The 20,248-nt window shown below is 48.5% G+C and overlaps 1 protein-coding gene across 4 annotated transcripts in view; it reads right to left on the bottom strand.

Moving 5' to 3' along the window:
- Window positions 1-5,387: 5,387 nt before the first annotated feature.
- The window catches only part of PLEKHM1 (pleckstrin homology and RUN domain containing M1), a 52,479-nt gene continuing 37,618 nt past the window's right edge, over window positions 5,388-20,248 (bottom strand). For 3 of the 4 annotated variants that reach the window (XM_043503233.1, XM_038385415.1, XM_043503234.1), the window contains 4 exons: window positions 19,269-19,462; window positions 17,001-17,064; window positions 13,131-13,288; window positions 5,388-6,684 (listed from right to left, as the gene is read on the bottom strand). In XM_043503233.1, the coding sequence (XP_043359168.1) occupies window positions 6,555-6,684; window positions 13,131-13,288; window positions 17,001-17,064; window positions 19,269-19,462 (546 nt within the window). In that variant the 3' untranslated portion in view covers window positions 5,388-6,554. The remainder of the gene's footprint in view (window positions 6,685-13,130; window positions 13,289-17,000; window positions 17,065-19,268; window positions 19,463-20,248) is intronic. The other variant, XM_038385416.2, reaches the window with a different exon arrangement.

Genomic DNA, 20,248 nt, shown 5'->3' with positions numbered 1-20,248 from the left:
TCCTTTTCTTTTTGCAAAGTTTTCCTAGATGTGTGTTACTGAAATGTGGTTGGGAGACACCCACAATCAGCCTTTCAGTGGCAACAAAGGAGCAACTAACATTGGCCAGACAGGCGTTGATGGCCCATCAAGAACAATCCACTCTCCCAGAGACTCCTCGGAGAGCACATAGGTGGCCTAACATGTCATAGCAAGGATCTTTCTAGCTGGAGAGAAAGTGTTAGTGAGCGTGGACATCACCCAGTTGGCCTCTCTCCTCCCCCTTTTCAACACCTGGAAGATTGTCTGGAAGACAAAGACTGAACTGGGGAGACTGATCTCAGGCTGAAAGGGAATCTAGGAGCTTAAGACCTGTGAGCTGCCTGTAACATCTATTAGGGTGAGAAATTGCTCGATTCAAACCTTAAGCCATGTCTATATTGGCGCTTTCATTGTTAAAACTTTTGTTGCTCGGGGGTGTGAAAAAACACACCCCGAACGACAAAAGTTCTAATGACGAAAAGCGCTGGTATGGACATTGCTTCGTTGGTGGTAGTCCCTCATTGGGGGTGGTTTTATTTTGTCACTGGAAGAGCTCTCTCTCGGCGATAAAAAGCACAGTGTAGACCCAGCCTTCCTTAGTCTGTAGAATTTAGATTGCATTTTTACATTTATTTCTTATGTAACCAACTTTGGTCTCTCCGCCTGCTCCTTAGAATCACTTAAAATCTATCTTTCTGCACTCAGCAAATCTGTGTTATATTTTATCTAAACCAGTGCGGTGTTGGTGGCAGTGCTTGGAGAATTTCAGCTGAGGTTAACAGGGGCTGCTGCACATCCACTACCCGTTAATGGAGCAGTGAACTAATTGATGAACTTGTGCTGTCCAAGGGAGTCTTGAGCCGTGGAAGACGGTGCAGTTCTGGGCTGATTGGCTGGTGCCACTCTCTTTACAATTTGTGAGTGGCTTGCAGAGCCTTCATGCAATTTAGCTGGGTGTGGGTCTTCCCATGCTGATGGCTGAGTGATCACAGAGCCTGGAGGGGGTTACTGTTATCACTGGCATAGCTTTGTGAGAGACAGCTCAGGCTGGAGAGTTAAGGGGGAGTACAGCGGTCCCATAGTTCCAGGTTGTACCCTGGGGGTCCCATCACAGAAGGTCAAAAACAGCCTGGTAAGAGAAAGTGCAAACATGGAGTCACTCTACAGTCCAGTCAGAGCCAGGTACAGTTGTTGCTCCTTGCACCCACAGGACGGTCATGCTGGTCTTTGGTTCTGTGCATCTTGGGCCAGAAGAGAATTTGGTTCTCATCACAGGTACAGGGAAGTGGTGGTAGGAGACCGAAACCTGCCCGCTGCAGCTGGAAGCCGCTCTGCTATTTACAGATGGGAAACAGCAGGATCACACATGAAAAATGAAAGAGGAAGCTCTAGTTTGCGGAGCTAAAGCTGATGGGGGCTTGGGGCTCTGAAGAGAGACTTCCTATGCGGCAGAATATTGAGAAGCCCAGAGGTTACAACAGCTCCTATAAGAATTAGGGTCACAGCTCATGACCCAGCATGGAAAGTAACAGAAAACTCCAGCGTGCTGTGACTAAGCATCTAACCATCCTGGAATTCATCTGATCCGTATGGCGTTTGGGCTTCCCATGGGCTCTGGGGAATGCCCAGGCAGCTGCAGCAGTTAGAGATGGAAGAGAGCCACTAAGTATGAAACCCCCACCAGTCAATGCAGCACGGTTCCAGAAAGGGACACTTACTAGAGCTTCCGCTTGTGAACATTTCACAGGACAGGGCTCTGTTGCAGTAATGGCTGGAAAAATGGTACCAGATGTTTAGTGCTTCTTCTCTCAGCAGGTAACATGAGTGGGGAAATCACCCACATTAGCTGAAAACCCTAAAGGGCCCTGGGAGTAGGGCAGACTCCCCCAAGGGAGGGGTCAGGGCTTGCTCACCATGGAAAAGTCATGGCTCAGCCCCCAAGGCCAGTAGATCCCCTTACTCAATAGCCTCATAGTTCTGCATAGCATCTGTCTGCATGGAGCCTAATGCTAGCACCACCTGTCCCATGTCTCAAGGGCTTCCCTTGAGGGCACTGACTAGTGGCCCCATCACGGAGCCCCTAGGCACAGGGGGCTCTGCAAACCAGCTATGCCAGATCTTGACAAGTTGAAGGGCGCTCTGCAAAGAGTCATGACAAGGACCAGGGGGCTGAGTAACTACAAGAGCTCCACACACACAACTTGGGTGAACAAGGAACATGCTGCTGTCTCCAGTACCGAACGTATAAACGCCCAGGAGACAGGCACTGTTCAGGGTGTAACAAGGGCTCGTAAGGGGAATAGTATGATGCAATTAAGCTGAATATTTGGAAATGTCCCAACAGTGAAAGCTCTTCGGGTGAGGAATAACCTCCATTGGGGAGTGGTTCTAGCATCTGCGACACTAAACTGGTTGCATTGAGGTAATAAGGAGGAGCTCTGTCTTGCCTCTGCCCCTTGCTTGCCCCCCATGCAGGTCTGATTTATTATTTAGATTCACAAGAGCTTTAATAAAATGCCCAGGCAATAAAAAGCCCTGTGCATTCCCCTGAGTAACTCAAATACACAGTGATAAGCACACCCAAACCGAGACCAGTCAAACCCGCCCACCTGATCGGCAGAGTCCCACGCCGCCACCATCCACCTCCAGTGAGACATTATAGAGAGAGCCTCCTTACTGCTGGGTAGTGCTTCATGCCCCATGCCCATCTTTGCTTGCCAGCCGGCCTGTCTGCACGCAGTCTAGAAACTCTGGTGCTGGGCACCCCTGTCCCTTGCTGCTTTTTAGCCTGGGAGTAGGGAGGTCTGGCACCTGCTGGAAAGGGGGCATCTCCAATCCATCTGCCATGCCTCCTCCCAGCCATCCAGCCCTGCCTTTCTCATGGCAGAGTTCCCCCTACTGGCTTACCCCCCCAACCCAGGAAATAAACCAGGCACTAGCTGACCTCCCACTGAGAATTCACTAGTTTTTAAATGGTAACTATCACACTGGATGAGCCCCCAGCTAAGGTACCGTAGGGAACAATCCTGTCTGCCTAGCAGGGGGACACCCTTGCCCAGCAGGGCTCAGGACAGACAGTGCCAGAGGATGCTGTATCCAACCCAAAGCACCCAGACACGTCACTAGGCAGAATACAATGACCTTCGCTGGCATTTTGTCAAGGTAAGATGGTTAACGAGTCTATTCTTACAGACAGTGTCATGGGTTCCTTAATGAAAGCAGGTAGCTTAGTGCTCCATTTCCTGTCTCGCCCCAAAGGTGGCCCATGCAGCCCTCACGCCATGCTGCACCACGGAGCAGAAGAAAAGTTCTGCCTGCTGAATAACCACAGACCCCTTCCTGCCACACTGAGCCCTCCAACTTGCTCAGCTGGTGAGGGCACGATGGCTCACAGTGCACATGGCATGGCTGCAGCCCCTGTAAACGCTGCTTTCACAGCTAGGACTGGGCAGAAAGGGCTGGCATTCAGGACAATTTATTTTACCAGCGTGTATGAAACCTCACTGGCTGGGAACCTCCCACTGGCAGAGGAATGAGCAGGGTGCAGCTCCTAGGGACATGACATTACTGTGGGACAGGCGCAGATGTCTGCCCAGCAGACGCTGCTTTGGGATTGTACATGTCCAGTTTTCAGTGGGAACCCCGCATTGAATCCTAGTGAGCGACAAGTCAAATGGAAGGCTATTGGCAGCAATGAAATCCCTGGGAAGCCGGGGCTCTGCACATGTACCAGGCCGGTGTACAATGGAGCACTTCACAGATCTCTCACTTGTCGGTTCAAATGGACACAACCTCCTCCATCAGCAATGAATGTTGGGTCACTGAGTACCACCAGCTGTGCTGGGGTGGGGGTGAGGTATAGGATTAAGGCTAGTCTATGGCGCTGACATTGCTGTGGAGTGTAGGGTGTGCTGCTGAGCAGCCTGGCCCCCCTGGGGACTCTGCCCATAGAATGAACAACCCTCAAGAGTGCAAGAAACATGGACTGGAAGGTACAACAGGCATGAGCTATTATAAAAAAACATGTGTGCACCGTGCAGTCAATTCGCACACAGAGATAACACAGACTCAGACTCCTGCCCTAGAGGGTTCACACTCTGAGTTAGAAGAGACAGACAAGCCCATGGCAAGGCATGGAGCAGCAGTTCAGGAAACAGAGGGCTGTGGGAGTTAGCAGTTCAGACGGACTCAAGGAGTAGATCAAGGATGCTAGGGGGACGAGGCAAAGAGCAATGGGACATAAGGCACAATGCTACAGGGGAAGGAGACAAAGGAAGCAGTAAGATGAGAATGGGGACGGAAATGAGAGGGAGAAATGGCAGCAGAGATATGGACAGTGGGACTATGCAGGAGCCTTGCAGCTGAGGACAAGGGGCTTAAAAATGATGTCAGAGGAGACCGGCAGCCAGTGGGAGAATGAAGTGGTGCGAGCCGTAGCTCAGCAGCGGCAGGGTTTGGGCTCACGGGAAGGCAGCCGAGCAGCAGCAGTGGCACAAGACGGAGCAGGTTACGGTGATCCAGCCGACAGATGTCAGGGGGTTCAGCAGGGGCAAAGGGCAGCTCTTGGAGAAGCAACTCCATGACTTAGCAAGCGGCCAGAGCAGGAGGGATCTGTGTCAGAGGCGGCACTGAGATGGGGCATCTGGAGAGCTAGTGCCTGTGGAGATAGGGACGGGGGAAGGAGGAATCCCAGCAGCTTAGCGCGAGCGAATCTGAGCAGGGGCTGCTCTCTGAGTGAAAGCAATGTCACATCTGCTTCTTCTCCCAGGCCTGGGGGGCTGCAGCAGTTCCCCTCCCCCCTTCCCAGGCCTGGTGTTCTGGGGGGTGGGGGTAGGAGCCATCCTGCTGCTCAATGGACGGGAGGGGGAAGCAGAGCTGCCCAGCTCCCTGCTCCCCCACCCCTTCATGTGAGACTGGCTTCAGTCCTTGAGAGGACAGGGGGAGGGAGCGGGGTCTGCTTCCTGCAGCAGTTCTGATTGGCTGCTCTACTGCAGAAGGCGGGACAGTGGGAAAAGCAGCCAATCAATCAGAGCCTCCCCTTTCCCTCTCCCAGCAGGGCTGTAAGAAACCCAGTGGGAGTTGTAGAACATGTGTTTCCAGGTCTGCAACCCCTTTGACCAGCTGCACTTAAAGTACTGGATGCACAGGGGAGTGGGGGGTGGGAAAGAGACAAGCTGGATCCAGGATCACTGCTCAGCCATTAAGGGAAAAATGGGTGACAAATGCAAAGCTCTTCTGGCGAAAAATCCAACACACAATTTCATTTCCACTTGCGTGTCCCGACAAAGTCAGCTAACCACCAAGGAAGCCCTTAAGGAAAGTGTGGCCTGTTTTGTAATTAAAACAAAGGTAAGGATCTACCCTGATTAACATAATACCATGCTGTAGGCCAATTTATTTCTTCCCTGTGCAGGTGTTTCCACTGAGAATGTAGAAACTGGATTCCAGACCAGTTTAAAGCTTTTTCCATAATCCACCAGCAAGAGGAGCAACCTTCACAAAGGACATATTCCCTATTAGATAGACTTTAATAATCTCCATATCAGAGTGAAAGGAAAATAAAATCTAGTAGCAGCCTCATTATTGGCCAAGAAATAAAAAGTAGCAGCCCAGGAGGATCTGGGATTTTTGTTTTGCTATTTAAAAGGCCTCTTTTCTTGGTGGATGCTAGATGTGGAAGAGCCCGAGGTTTCTCTGCAGAACAGAAGAATGGTCTCTCCTCTCACAGGGGGACTTCTGGACATCTCATCTTACACAGTATACCCCAGGCATTTGGCACATGGCACGAAAACAGCAGGACCAAGCAGCCACTGTGGACAAAGTGTTAAAGGCACAAGAGCTTCATGTCAGCTTCAGGTTTTGTTATTGTTTTTCTTGAAAAGTTCCCCTGCAGTTTGGCTGCAGGTAGCTGCTATGTTTATTTTCCAAGCAGGTGAGATGCAGTTCCTGTGCAAAGTCACGTATGAAAAATTCTGGTTTTCAGTATTGAGAATCCTAAAAAACTATGCCTTTAACATACTTCTGTTACAGGCACTCCACTGCAAACCTTGTGGATTTTCACACAGGAAATCTATCAGATTTCCATCCCAAGTAGTATCTCCTCTAAGAGGAGAACCAGTGGAGCTCAGTAAATGGAACACACTTCTTTCGCAGGGAGGGACATTCAGCAAAAAATAAGCAGCACCAGGTAGTGTGAATAAAAGCACCATTACTTTGCGAGTCACTGATCCTTTCCAGCAGGCTTTTACTTCACTGGCTCTCTTCTCAGCACTCACAGGAGCAGTATCCTCTGCTTGTACATGAGGAGATGCACCTATCCTAGGCATTCTCACAGCACTGTACAGTTTAGGCTGTTCCTACCCTGGTGAACATCTGCAAGCAAGAGCTGCTCCAACCAGTAGCAGGAATGTATTTTCTAGGACTGAATGGCACTTGGCATGCACTCCCTTTTCCCTTCCTTTGCACAGTGTCCAGGTCACGAATTTGCAGATGAGCAAAGGCCTGCGTAGAGTCCATCTGTGAGAAGCTGCTCACTACATATTTGGTTCCATGAGGACGTCCGCTTGCAATTGTTGCTGGTATTTCTGCCGGCGTTCACAGCGGGGGCAAGATTTCATGCTGTCTTGGCAGCACCTGTGGAAGACAGTTTTACAATCTCTGCATCTACAAGAAAAGCAAAAGCAAAATCATCTCTTCAGCAACATCTTGATCACTGGGGCTAGGGCTGAGAATACAGATTCCCCACCTCACGAGAGTGTAACTTGAGAGTTTATTTCTATTTCTTCAGATTCAACACAACTCTCACCCCTATCCATACAAATACTCTGATAATGATTAGACTTATCAATCACCAGCCAGCAGCATAAATATTAACATACAAATAAACTAACTCAGCCAGAACAGCAGCAAAAATCAGTCAAAGAAATGGAGATAATTTACCTCCATCAACCACCAAATACAGTTGGAAAAGCCAGAGGAGAGCCTTGTGCCCCCATGTCTATTCAGTGTCAGCTGACTGCAGTCAGCTGTTGGAACATTATTTACTGTTTCCAGATAAAAGAGCATTAGGGGAAACACTACAAAAGAAGAGGGTTTTGCATGCCCATAAGTGTCACAGCAGAAAAAAGCTCTTAAGAAGTGGAATATAAAATGAAAATACTGAAGGTTGAATTGCTAAAATCTTGGGGGGGGGGGCGATTGTAACTAGCTAATGATGTTGCTGTGTGATGAGAAAAGGTTCATTTTAAAATGCAAGTCAGCACAGGCCGGGCACCCAGCAATTTCAGAAAGACTAGAAGAACAAAGATTCTGCCTCTACTTCCTGCATCAAGGGCCCAGCCATGACCTTCCCCAACATCCTCCTTGCCCCATTGTGGGATCAGACCGTGCTCATATCTGACACAGCAGGAAGCGCTGCCAGACAGCTAGAGGCAGACATTGCTCGGGAGGAGACAATAGAAGTGTCTGCAGGCACCCTCGAGATGGGCAGAAGGGGATGCCTTGGGAAGGAAAAGCCTTCTGATTTCTGTGACTGAGCAGAAAACACAAACTAGGTTTTGATTTCGTTAAGCTGTGGGGATGGCGGAAGCCAGATTAGCTAGGGGGTGATCGTGGAAGGCTCATTGCATAGGCATGAATACTTCTGGGAGGCATCGCTATTCTGAGGCAGAGCCTGCAATGAACGTGGAATGTAAAGAGCAGCAAATTACACATTGCATCAAGCTATTCAAAACAGGCTCTGTAGTAAAGTCTGATTAACTGGTTATTTTGGGGAGAGTGAGAGAAAGTTCAGGGACTGCAAGAGCTACAAGAAGTGCTACATTTCTTGTTTTAGCTTGGTTTCCCCCCATCTAATCCACTTACATGTCCAAATCTTGCTTGCTGAAAGGGCAAACTCAGGCAACCCAAGCTAGATTTAAATGACACCAATTATGGTGAAATGCAAACGTCTCACAAACAACAGATATATTTGAGGCGAGTGCTTTGATGCTGTAAATCTGGGGCTGCTCTGTATACAATAGACACATGATGAAAGTTCCACACACCAAAGAAACAACAGGCGGCCCAGGTGTTGAGAGCAGAGGGTAAATCCAAAGGAAGTGGAAAAAAACAGCGTTTGCACTGATGTTAACAAAGTAGGGAAGCCACAAAAATACATAGCACTGTTCTTGTCTGAAAGAGCTAGGGCAAAATTCTACTCTGGGTCAAGCTGGTGTACATCCAGAGTAATTCCACTGGCTTCTATGGATTCACACCTGTGTAATTCACAAGAACTGGACCTTTAAGTATAGTACAGTGGATTGTGGAGTCCCATTACTAAAGGATGAAAGCTCCCTGATATAGCAGGCACCTGCTGAGAGGCTGCACGAGCGCTGTGCAATTTTGTAGCCCCACAGACCATCGCCCGCAGTGCAGACTTACACTGTTTGCGTGGCCAATATGCCACTTTTCCACCCCACCCCCCACCCCATGGGGTCCCAGAGCCCAGGCTCCAGACCGAGCCCGAACATCCACACAGCAATCTTACAGCCCTACAGCCCGAGCCCCATGAGCCCAAGTCAGCTGGTGTGGGCCAGCAGTGGGTGTTTAATTGCAGTGTAGAAATACCCAGTGGGGCTGGAATTTCATCCAGAGTGTTTGTGAATGAGTTGTTGCCAAAAGGAAATGACTGCACCCTCCACCTGCCAGGAGAATGGTTTCAGGAAATGTCTGCCGCTCATGTGAAAATGACAGTGTTGCTCACACATTGTTAGGAGGCGTTTCAGACATATCCTGCAGTAAATCATATACAACATGACCCTGGCAGCCCGCTGTTACACATGGCAAAGAGCAACAGCAGCCTGCTTCAATGGGATGAGGTTAACAGCCTTAGATCACAGTCAACAGGATAAGCCACTCTCACCCCAGAGCTGGCAGGGTGGCGCACCTCCTCCTGGACACCTAGGGCCAACATGTTCTGGTTGTGGGTCTGGCTTAGTCAGAAGATATGGGGGGAAAAGACAGCTGGGGCTCTCATGTTAGATACTGAATGTGGAGCAATCTGTGCCCTAGGCTGAGGGGACAGAAATCACAAGCCATTCTGCTAAGCACATCCAGACTGGAAACACTCCTTAGTCCTGATGTGTTAGGCCCACATGGTCCCACAAATCTCTTGTAGAGCTTCCGGACTGGCTACTAGGCTTGGTATAGTAGTACAGGAATTGCCAGAGCGTATCAACGGCTGGACTAGCGTCCCATCTCCAAAAGCCACCTGCCCCAGCTGCTTAGGAGGAAGGCACAAGAAACCCTGCACTGGACAGTTACAGAATAACCTGCTTGTGGGGGAAAACCCTCTCCCCCGGTCCTGGGTAGTTAGTGGCTGGATCAGGCCTCGAAGGAGGGTAGGTATACTTTAAAAAACATAAAATGCTAGCTAACAGAGCTGCAGACATGCACTGTTAATGCAAGTGTATCCTTTTCTGAAACCTGCTCAGGTGTTGGGCCTCGATGATATCCAGTGGCACTGAGTCCCATGGGTTAGTCACACGCAGTGTAAACAAAGGTTTCAGAGTAGCAGCCGTGTTAGTCTGTATTCGCAAAAAGAAAAGGAGTACTTGTGGCACCTTAGAGACTAACAAATTTATTAGAGCATAAGCTTTCGTGAGCTGTGAAGTGAGCTGTAGCTCACGAAAGCTTATGCTCTAATAAATTTGTTAGTCTCTAAGGTGCCACAAGTACTCCTTTTCTTTTAGTGTAAACAAATGCTTCCTTTGTTGTAGGAAAGAGTAAATAGGAGTATGCTGTCTCTGGTCTCGGCTCCAGTCAGGATTTTGTCCCCTCAGTCATGTCTGCTTTCAACAATTTTGCTCTCTCTTCACAGGGAGGGATAGCTCAGTGGTTTGAGCATTGGCCTGCTAAACCCAGCATTGTGAGTTCAATCCTTGAGGGGGCCATTTAGGGATCTGGGGCAAAAAAAAATTGGGGATTGGTCCTACTTTAAGCGGAGGGTTGGACTAGATGACCTCCTGAGGTCCCTTCCAATCTGATATTCTATGATTTCCAGACCACTAACTGTTTTCTTTGTCCATTTACTAGACCACCAGTCTTTTCACACTCATCATTTGGAAATCTCTCTGGATCTTGAATCCCCTGTCTCTGAGCTCCTATTCCTGCTATAGCTGGTTCTAACTATAGAACCGGGTGACCGGAACTGAACACAGTGTCCCTGGCGAGGGTGCCCCATCAATTTATACAATGACATTCCAATCTTAGCAGTATTATTTTTGAGCCCATCTGTAACCCTCAAAAGTGCATCAGTGGAATAACTCATGCTTAAATTTAAGCATGTGCTTAAGTGGATCAGGGCCAGAGCCCTGCACGGCACCTTGCAGGATTGAACCCTCTGTCTGGGAATTTAGGGCACTGACTTCTTTATAGTTCCCTGTGCACCCTGGAGCTCCATTCACGGAGACTCTTGCAGGTTTCAATGCTGCTGACAGAGTTAGCACATTTATTTTGCTACTCGCTCTGGAAATTCTCTCTCAACCATAGATTCATAGATACTAAGGTCAGAAGGGACCATTCTGATCATCTAGTCCGACCTCCTGCACAGCGCAGGCCACAGAATCTCACCCACCCACTCCTATGAAAAACCTCACCTATGTCTGAGCTACTGAAGTCCTCAAATCGTGGTTTAAAGACTTCAAGGAGCAGAGAAGCCTCCCTCAAGTCAACCATGCCCCATGCTACAGAGGAAGGCGAAAAACTTCCAGGGCCTCTCCAATCTGCCCTGGAGGAAAATTCCTTTCCGACCCCAAATATGGCAATCAGCTAAACCCTGAGCATATGGGCAAGATTCACCAGCCAGATACTACAGAAAATTCTTTCCTGGGTAACTCAGATCCCATCCATCTAATATCCCATCTCAGGGGATTTGGCCTATTTACCCTGAATATTTAAAGATCAATTACTTACCAAAATCCCATTATCCCATCATACCATCTCCTCCATAAACTTATCAAGTAGAATCTTAAAATCAGATAGATCTTTTGCCCCCACTGCTTCCCTTGGAAGGCTATTCCAAAACTTCACTCCTCTGATGGTTAAAAACCTTCGTCTGATTTCAAGTCTAAACTTCCTGGTGGCCAGTTTATACCCATTTGTTCTTGTGTCCACACTGGTGCTGAGCTTAAATAATTCCTCTCCCTCTCCTGTATTTATCCCTCTGATATATTTGTAGAGAGCAATCATATCTCCCCTCAACCTTCTTTTAGTTAGGCTAAACAAGCCAAGCTCCTTAAGTCTCCTTTCATAAGACAAGTTTTCCATTCCTCGGATCATCCTAGTAACCCTTCTCTGTACCTGCTTCAGTTTGAATTCATCCTTTTTAAACATGGGAGACCAGAACTGCACACAGTATTCTAGGTGAGGTCTCACCAGTGCCTTGTATAACGGTACTAAAACCTCCTTATCCCTACTGGAAATGCCTCTCCTGATGCATCCCAAAACCGCATTAGCTTTTTGCACAGCCATATCACATTGGCAGCTCATAGTCATCCTATGATCAACCAATACTCCAAGGTCCTTCTCCTCTTCCGTTACTTCTAATTGATGCGTCCCCAGTTTATAACTAAAATTCTTGTTATTAATCCCTAAATGCATAACCTTACACTTCTCACTATTAAATTTCATCCTATTACTATTACTCCAGTTTACAAGGTCATCCAGATCCTCCTGTATAATATCCCGATCCTTCTCCGAATTGGCAATACCTTCCAGCTTTGTATCATCTGCAAACTTTATTAGCACACTCCCACTTTTTGTGCCAAGGTCAGTAATAAAAAGATTAAATAAGATTGGTCCCAAAACCGATCCCTGAGGAACTCCACTGGTAACCTCCCTCCAACCTGACAGTTCGCCTTTCAGTAGGACCCGTTGCAGTCTCCCCTTTAACCAATTCCTTATCCACCTTTTGATGTTCATATTGATCCCCATCTTCTCCAATTTAACTAATAATTCCCCATGTGGCACGGTATCAAATGCCTTACTGAAATCTAGGTAAATTAGATCCACTGCATTTCCTTTATCTAAAAAATCTGTTACTTTTTCAAAAAAGGAGATTAGGTTGGTTTGGCACGATCTACCTTTTGTAAAACCATGTTGTATTTTGTCCCATTTACCATTGACTTCAATGTCCTTAACTAATTTCTCCTTCAAAATTTTTTCCAGGACCTTGCATACTACAGAACCATCCTGATTCTCCCTCCCACCATTTCTACTAGCTTCTCTAGAGCTGCACTGCCTTTTTCTGAAGGACACCTGTTTGAGTCAAATAACCTCTGGACCCACTGAAGCCAATGGGAGCTGCTGGGTGCTCAGCACTTTTGAGAGCCAGACCACTTGTTTAGGAGCCTAGGTGTTGCCTCAGGAGCCCAACACTAGGCCTGTGTGTTCAGCACAGACAACAGGCAGCTGTCTAGTCATCATCTTCTTTCCCAACACACCCAGGAAAGGACAGGATGGCCCAGTACTTCAGGGACTAGTCTAGGACTTAGGTGACCTGGGTTCAAGTCCCTGCTCCGCCACAACCTCCTTGGGTGAGTCCCTTTGCGTTTGTCTATACTGCAGCCTTTCAAGTGTAAACATGACCTGTGCCAACAGGAAGGGTTCTCCCACTGCCATAGTTACTCCACGTCCCCGAGAGGCAGTAGCTAGGTCAATGAAAGAATTCTTCCATCAGCCTAATGCTGTCTACACCTGGGGTTAGGTTGGCTTAACTATACCACTGGGTGTGGATTTTTCACACCCATGAGTGACATAGCTCGGTTGACCTAACTTTTTAGCCACAGTCTCAGTTCCCCGCCTGTAAAATAGAGATAATAGCCCTGCCCTGCCTCCCAAGGGTATGTGAGGGTACATCAATTAAAGATTACGAAGCCCTTGGATACTACAGTTATGGGGACCAGAAAAGTACCTAAGATAGACACACAGGCTACATCAAAACCTGCTTCTCATCAAATCTCTGAACAGATGGATTCTGCAGCCTTCCCTTGCTGGAGGAAGAGTTGACAAAGCCAGTCAGGATGCTAAATGTCCCCTGACAGGAAGTGACAGTGGAAAGCTTCACTCACCGCGTGGTTGTGTTGAACTCGAAAGGGAAAATGATGCTGCTGTGGTTACACATTTGACAGATGAAGCCCCGCTGCGTGCAGAGGTCACAGTTATAGACGTGGTGGGAAGCAAACTGGATCAGAGATTGCAGGTACTCTTCAAATATGCCATCGGCTATCTGCAGAACAGAGAAAACTTAAAACAACATTGGGGAAGTTTGTCTGTGTGGGTTCTTGCTGTGCAGCTTCTTTGTGCAACCTTGAGCTACTGCTTCACACACACTGGTGGTTAGTTCTGTTTGAAAATATGGCCGCGCTCGGAAAGTGACTAATACTGTGATTGCTTCCAGCCATACCAGCTCTGGGGGAGTCCAGAGCACATCTGCTGAATTTGCAAGTGAAAAGGTGTTTTACTAACTGCCAGGCCTGCAAATTCAGCTAGGAGCAGAGTCTAACGAAGGCTTTGTCTACACTAGCACTTTTGTCGGCAAAACTGGTGCTGGCCAGGGATGTGAAAACATCCCCCCCAACTGACATAAGTTTCACTAACAAAAGTGCTGGTGTGGACAGCGCTGTGTTGGCAGGAGAGGCTATCCTGACGATATAGTTAACGTTGCTTGTTGGGCATAGTTTAATTCTCTCTCCTGCTGGCAAAAGCAGCTACACAGCAGATCTTACAGTTGCACAGCTGAAGCAGTCCAGCTGTGCCACTGTAAGGTCCGTAGTGTAGACATAGCCTGAGTTTTCTCTGGTGTGCGTCTCTCCTTTTCCCAAGACTGCTCTGGTCTTGGAATGTGCAGAGATCCATTCTATCACCTCTCCTGTTCTAGACGTATGTGAGGCTGCTGGGGGAGATTGTGATGCGGGCTACATACAACTGATATGTGGGTTCCAAATACCTTTTCATTGTACTCCGATGGTGCAGTGTCTTTACTCTCTCCAGAGAAATGCACTCCTGTGCAGAGGGACTATATGCCAGCTAAGTCCCATTTCAGCTGTGAGTAAAGCAGAAGTGGGATTTAACTGCTGCAGAGCAGTGCGCTGGCTGAACTGCACCCCTAACACCTTGCTGGGATAAGGATTTGGATGTAAGCAACCTCAATGGAGACAAGACAGAGGTGGTGCTGGTGGGCATAGAGCCATCTGGAGGGTATGGGCAGGGATGACATTTGGCCCAGAGAACAAGGCACTTGCCCTCTGCCCAAGAAGTTACATTTAAGGGTAGTTTTGTGTCCCTGATTGGTTCTCTGGCCTCTGGTGCCGTTAGCGGTCAAGAGCATTTGAGCCTGGGAAGGTGACTATCCATTTCTCTGATAATAGGCAGGTTGCCAGAGGAGATTCTGGCTGTGGTCTCTGAGGAGCTTGTCTTTTAGTGCAAGATGTAGCTGTGCGAGTCACAGGAATCTCTACCCCAAGAGTTGTACTGGCTCTTTTTGGCTCTGGATGCGATTCCAGCTGCTGACTCAGAACGATACAGATTTATCTAGTTTGGTTCCTGGCTACCAAGCAGACTCCCTCTCTTGCCATCTGTCCCATGGCATGCATCAACATTTAGGTGCTTTTGCTACAGTCCCAAGATTTGACCATAGAAATAATGGAGGTTGAATCCCAGCATCTGTTGGGATGCAGGGCACAGCGAAGGGCCATTTTTGAATTGAGAAGGTCCGGTTGGTGACTTAGCCCCAGAGGCTGTAGCAGGGCTTCTCACATTCACACAAACACCTACCATCACTGATTGCAGTTGTGGTGGAAGAAACGTGTTATGGTTAGAGTCCTTTGCACCTTAGAGAATCCCCATCCCTCCTTGCGTTTTGCCCATGAATTCCCCAGATATGGTCAAGTCAGGGCTGCAGCCAGGGCATTCCAAACGGAGGGTCCCAAACTCTGGAACTTTTTCCTCACTTTTTGGGCTGACACACCCAGTGTCTGTTGCCCATCAGGGCACGCTCTGAAGCCTATCCGTCCTTTATTTGTATGGGAGAGGTGGGAGAAGTGCAGGATTTGGTTTGAGGTTGGGTATCTGCCCACATGGCTTGGAAGGGGTTAAGGTGGCTAGGCAGGCCAATTAACTCACCTGGGTGCACCTGGAGAAGAAGCCAGGGAGTTGGCCACTCATTAGGGGCAGGCTCAGCTATGCAGAACAGGCAGGGCCAGTATATAGCCATGTGCCTGGCCGCAGGCAGCTGGCTACAGTCACTCCCTGAGTGGAGGGAGTCAAGAAGCTGGTAGCTCTAGAGACGGGGAAGCCAGTAGAGCAGGAAGCAGCCCAGGGAAACAGCAGTGAGGACTAAGGAGATATAGGCCATGGCTGCGTGTTCTAGGGTCCCTAGGCTGGAGCCCAGTGTAGAGGGTGGGCCTGGGTTCCCCTACCAGCCCCTGGATAGTGGCACAGGCATTGGAGATGCCACCCTGACAGCAGGGTCTGGAAGGCCTTTGGATTCCTTGAAAGGGGAGGATTTTTGTGACCAAATTAGAGGGCCAAGCCACGAAGAGGAAACTGCAGGTCCAGCAGCGAGTGGGGTAGCAGGACAAGACAAGACAGGGGAAGATGCCACCGGAGGGAGTGCGCATGCTGGTGGAGCTAATCCCCAGGATGGCCAGCAGGAGGCACCGCAAGCAGTGAGTGAACCCTGTGACTGTGTAATATATAGGTTAACCCTGGATCAATATTACATGCAACTAGAGCTCAGGTTAGGTCAGGGGTGGGAAAACTTTTTGGACCGAGGGCCACATCGGGGTGCAAAACTGTACGGAGGGCTGGGTAGGGAAGGCTGTGCCTCCCTAAACAGCCTGGCCCCTGCCCCCATCTGCCCCCTCCCACTTCCCACCCCCCTAAAAGCCCCTGACCCATCCAACCCCCCCCGCTCCTTGTCCCCTGACTGCCCCCTCCCAGGACCCCTGCCCCTAACAATCCCCCGGGATCCCCCCCCATGAACCTCTGCCCTATCCAAAAGCCCCCTGCTCCCCATCCCCAGACTGTCCCCACCTCCCTGAACCTCCGCCCCATCCAACCGCCCCGTCCCCTGACTGCCCCCTGGGACTCCCTGCCCCTTATCCAACCCCCTGGGCCCTGGCCCCCTTATCATGCCGTTCAGAGCAGCATGTCTGGCCGCCGCAAAGCCCGGCTAGAGCCAGAAACTCTGCCCTGCATGAGCACACAGCCCTGCCACCCAGAGCACTGCCCGCATGCCGGCGTGACTGCGGGGGAGGGGGGACAGCAGGGGAAGGGGCCAGGGGCTAACCTCCCAGGCCAGGAGCTCAGGCATGACGGTCCTGCGGGCCGCATGTGGCCTGTGGGCCGTAGTTTGCCCACCTCTGGCTTAGGTGCATTTAATAAGGCTGTGAGTCTGTCACAGATGCTGTGACTTTCCAGGACCTCCCTGACTTCTGCAGTGGCTGGTGCAGCGGACCCCAGGGCTGTCTGAGCAGCTGCGGTGGGGCCAGCCACTGCTTGGGCAGCCCTGGAGCAGGAGTAGCGGGGCCCCGAGCTGCACCCCCAGCAGCAGCGGCAGGGCCCCGTGCTGCCTCCCTGCCCCGCAGCAGCCACAGGACCCCACCCCCACACAGAGCATCTAAGTTTTAGTCCAGGGTATTTATATAGTACAAAATTGCCTGTGACCTGTCCATGACTTTTACGAAAAATTGGCATGACTAAATCCTAGCCTTACATATTATATACAGAATTGAACTCCATACGCCTGTACCCTATATACAGGCACAAAGTCACATAGTGAGAGAGATATACTCTGAGCAAAGGAAATAAAGGTACAAAGTGAGTTGTTTGATCCTTTATAAGTAGCAAAAAGTGTCAGTTTCAGCTTCCTTTCCATGCAGAGAAACCAAAACATTTTCATCAGTGACACAGTAAAAAAAATAAGTCAAAGCTCTTACCTGTCTCAGATCAGTTACACTGTATTTATGGGGCGATTCCAAGAGATAGTCCCGATAATCAAGTCTTCAAACAAACACAAAACAAAAAAGCGTCAGACACATTTCACCAGGGCTACAACAGACTTCGAGGTAGACATGAAACAGATGACGTAGACTCTGAAGAAAACTACTGCAAATCTGACTTCACTATTATTGATCATAGATCTTGTTCCCATTACCTCTACATTAAAAATGGTTTGAGAGATGGTCAGAGAGTACTTTTATTATATAATTTTACCTAGCTATTTCCTCTAAAGCTAGGAAGCTTTTGCTCTTGCTTTGGTTCAGGATGGTATTTTCTTATCTTGATTTCTTTCCCCACATCTCTTAACACATGGGCCCAGAAACTGATGTATAACAACTCCTAACAGCAGATGGAAACAGGGAAAAACCACAAAGCCTTCCAGCACCACTCTACCACAGAGCAAGCTGGCTCAGAGAGCTCTGCTCAAAACTTGCTGAGTCACAAGAACAAAAGCTACAAGAACTTCCCATTAAATTCCAAAAGGAGAAGTCAGAGGACAACAGTCCCAGGGACCCCAGCACAAACCAGGAGGATTTCTGGGTTAGTGGGAATTGGAGAAACTCAGTTAACCAGTGAGAAATGACCATTCTCTGATATCCAACAGCCTGAGACCTCCTGACCTGCCATAGCTGTGATCAGGAGTGGCCTTGCTCTTGACGCCCCTAGGTAGAAGTAGGAGGAGGGCTATTGTCATAGCACTCAGTCAGGGCCCCTTTCCTTTGGAGTGGTCTGCTCCCAGTGAGTCAGCATGGCTCCCATTTATTGTCCTTTGGGATCACTGGAAAGCCCATCGCTTTGGCAAAGGTTAGAGGGAGTGTTGCCAGTCACAACCATCCAAAAGTCATGGTTCAGGCTGCTTAAAATCATCAGCCTGGTTTAAAAATCAGGAGATTAAAAAAAAATAATTTGGGATCTTTTTAATTTGCTTTCTAGCTCAAGTGTTTCAGGGTCACATTTTCCAGCTTTTCTCCTCCACCAGGTGGGCTAGAAACTTTAAACAATAAAGCTGAGATACTCATGTAATCTCAGGATTCCAAGAGCCAGGGCTTTAAGGAAAATGCCATCTCTGATGAGATGTGATCAGATTGCCAGAGGCAACAACACCAAGGGTGGGCCTGCTGTCTAGCGGGAAAGTGCACAGAAGGCTTCTAAGCTGCACTGGTCACAGGACTGGGGAACAGATGCGGTGTGTAGAGGGGAGGGGAGAAAAGGTGCCGCTCTGTTTCATTTTTACTTTGCATTCCTGCCAAGTAGTTTCAGCTGTTCTCTGCTTCTACAGATTTGACTCATCCTCTCCACGTAAGCATACAGGTTTTTGTTCACCCATTTCAGACTGAGTAAAGGTTGATTGCGGATTTGATTCAGGAATTTTTTAAATGTATGGTTAAGGGTGCTCAGAGCTTTGGATGGGGGCTGAGTTTGCATACGACACAAACCCTATACGGCAGGCCCCAGTAGCACCTGCAACAGTAGGACCCATCTCCAGGACAGCCACAGGGGGAGTACTAAGAAGCAAACGCTGGTAGAGAACAATGCACAGGACCCTATTTAATGAAGGCAGGAGCACAGGGTAAGCCAAGGTGTTAAAGGTATGTATGGACCCGCAGCTTTCTGTCTTATACAGTTCAAGAAGGGAGGTGATTTCTGACCCACTGTTTTGATTAAATGGGCCTGGCTGGGAGGCAGAGAGTGGCTAGCAGGACAATGGCTAGCATTTACCCAGCACTTCATGCTTTTCAAGGACTATAAAGGCATTAGCAAATCCTCCCGAACTCCCATGATGTGGGTAAATATCATCTCCATTTTACAAGGGAGTAAGGGAGAGGATAAGTGACTTGCTCAAATCACACAGTCAGGCAGGTGGTAGAGTCAGGATTAAAACCCAGCAGGTTCTAGCTCCCATGAGTTCCTTTAGTTCAGTCTCCTCCAAAGAGTTACTGAGCTCCAGAACTAGACAGACCCTCTTCTTGGACCCAGGGCTGGATCATTAGGTGCTATGGACTATCTAACACATGTCCTTTGCAGATCAACCTGAAGATCTGCACTGAAGGTGCTGCCTCTCTCAGTTTGAGGAAAATGACAGAAGAGGAGAAGAGAGAGACGAATCAAGCAAAGGTTTGGAGGAAGGCAATTTGGGGTTCAGGATTGATCGCTGCCTTGCCATAAGGTTAGGATGCCTGGGAATTCTTAGAGAGGGGCCTCACCGTTTGCTCAGCTCCTTCAGGGCCCCACTGCGACACATTATAAGGTAATCGCCAAGTAGTTTCAGCTGTTCTCTGCTTCTACAGATTCGACTCATCCTCTCCACGTGAGTATACAGACTTTCATTCACCAATTTCAGATTGATTAAAGGTTGACTGCGGATTTGATTCAGAAATTTTAAAGCTTGTCGACAAACCTAAAACATAGAAAAAACAAGCATTGATAGGGGCCCAATTCAAAGCACACTGAAATCTATGAAAAGGTTCCCAGTTACTCCAATGGGTGCTGGATTACTGCCTATCTGCAAAGGAAGTTTAAAAGGAAAACATAGAGGAGGAAGAAACAGTCAGTGACTGGGCACCAAAAGTGCCGATTCATAGATTTTAAAGCCAGAAGGGACCATAAGATTGTTGCACCTTCCACATAACACAGACCAAAGAATTTCATCATGACTCAAGTACATCTTCCAGAAAGTCATCCAGTCTTGATCTGAAGACTCCAAAAGATGGAGAATCCACCACTCCTGTAGCAGCTTGTTCCAAAGTTTAATCACCCTCCCTGTTAAAAATGTGTCTTATTTCTAATTTGAATTTGTCTGTCTTGAATTTCCTGCCATTGGTTCTTGTTCTGCCTTTCCATGCTACACTGAAGAGCCTTTCAGTGCTTGGTATTTTCTCCCTGTGAAGATACTTTACACAGTGTAATAAAGTCACCTCCTGATCTTTTTGAAAATTAAACAGACGGAGCTCCCCAAGCGTTGTACTGTAAGGCATTTTGTCCAGCCCTCATATTATTTTTGCAGTTTTTTTCTGCACCTTCTTCAATTTTTCAACATCCTTTTTCAAGCGCGGATGCCAGAACTACACACAATATTCCAGTACTGGTCTCACCAATGCCTCCTTTTGCTTCTACTCACTACTGCCCCGTTTTTACCTCCCAGGATTATATCAGCCTTTCTGCAGAGCAGGGGGGATGTTTAAAG

This window comes from Dermochelys coriacea, chromosome 27 (genome assembly GCF_009764565.3).
Source record: "Dermochelys coriacea isolate rDerCor1 chromosome 27, rDerCor1.pri.v4, whole genome shotgun sequence".
Classification (NCBI taxonomy): domain Eukaryota; kingdom Metazoa; phylum Chordata; order Testudines; family Dermochelyidae; genus Dermochelys; species Dermochelys coriacea.
The sequence above is the reverse complement of the archived record's forward strand: the minus strand, read 5'-3'. Positions and strand labels throughout refer to the sequence as shown.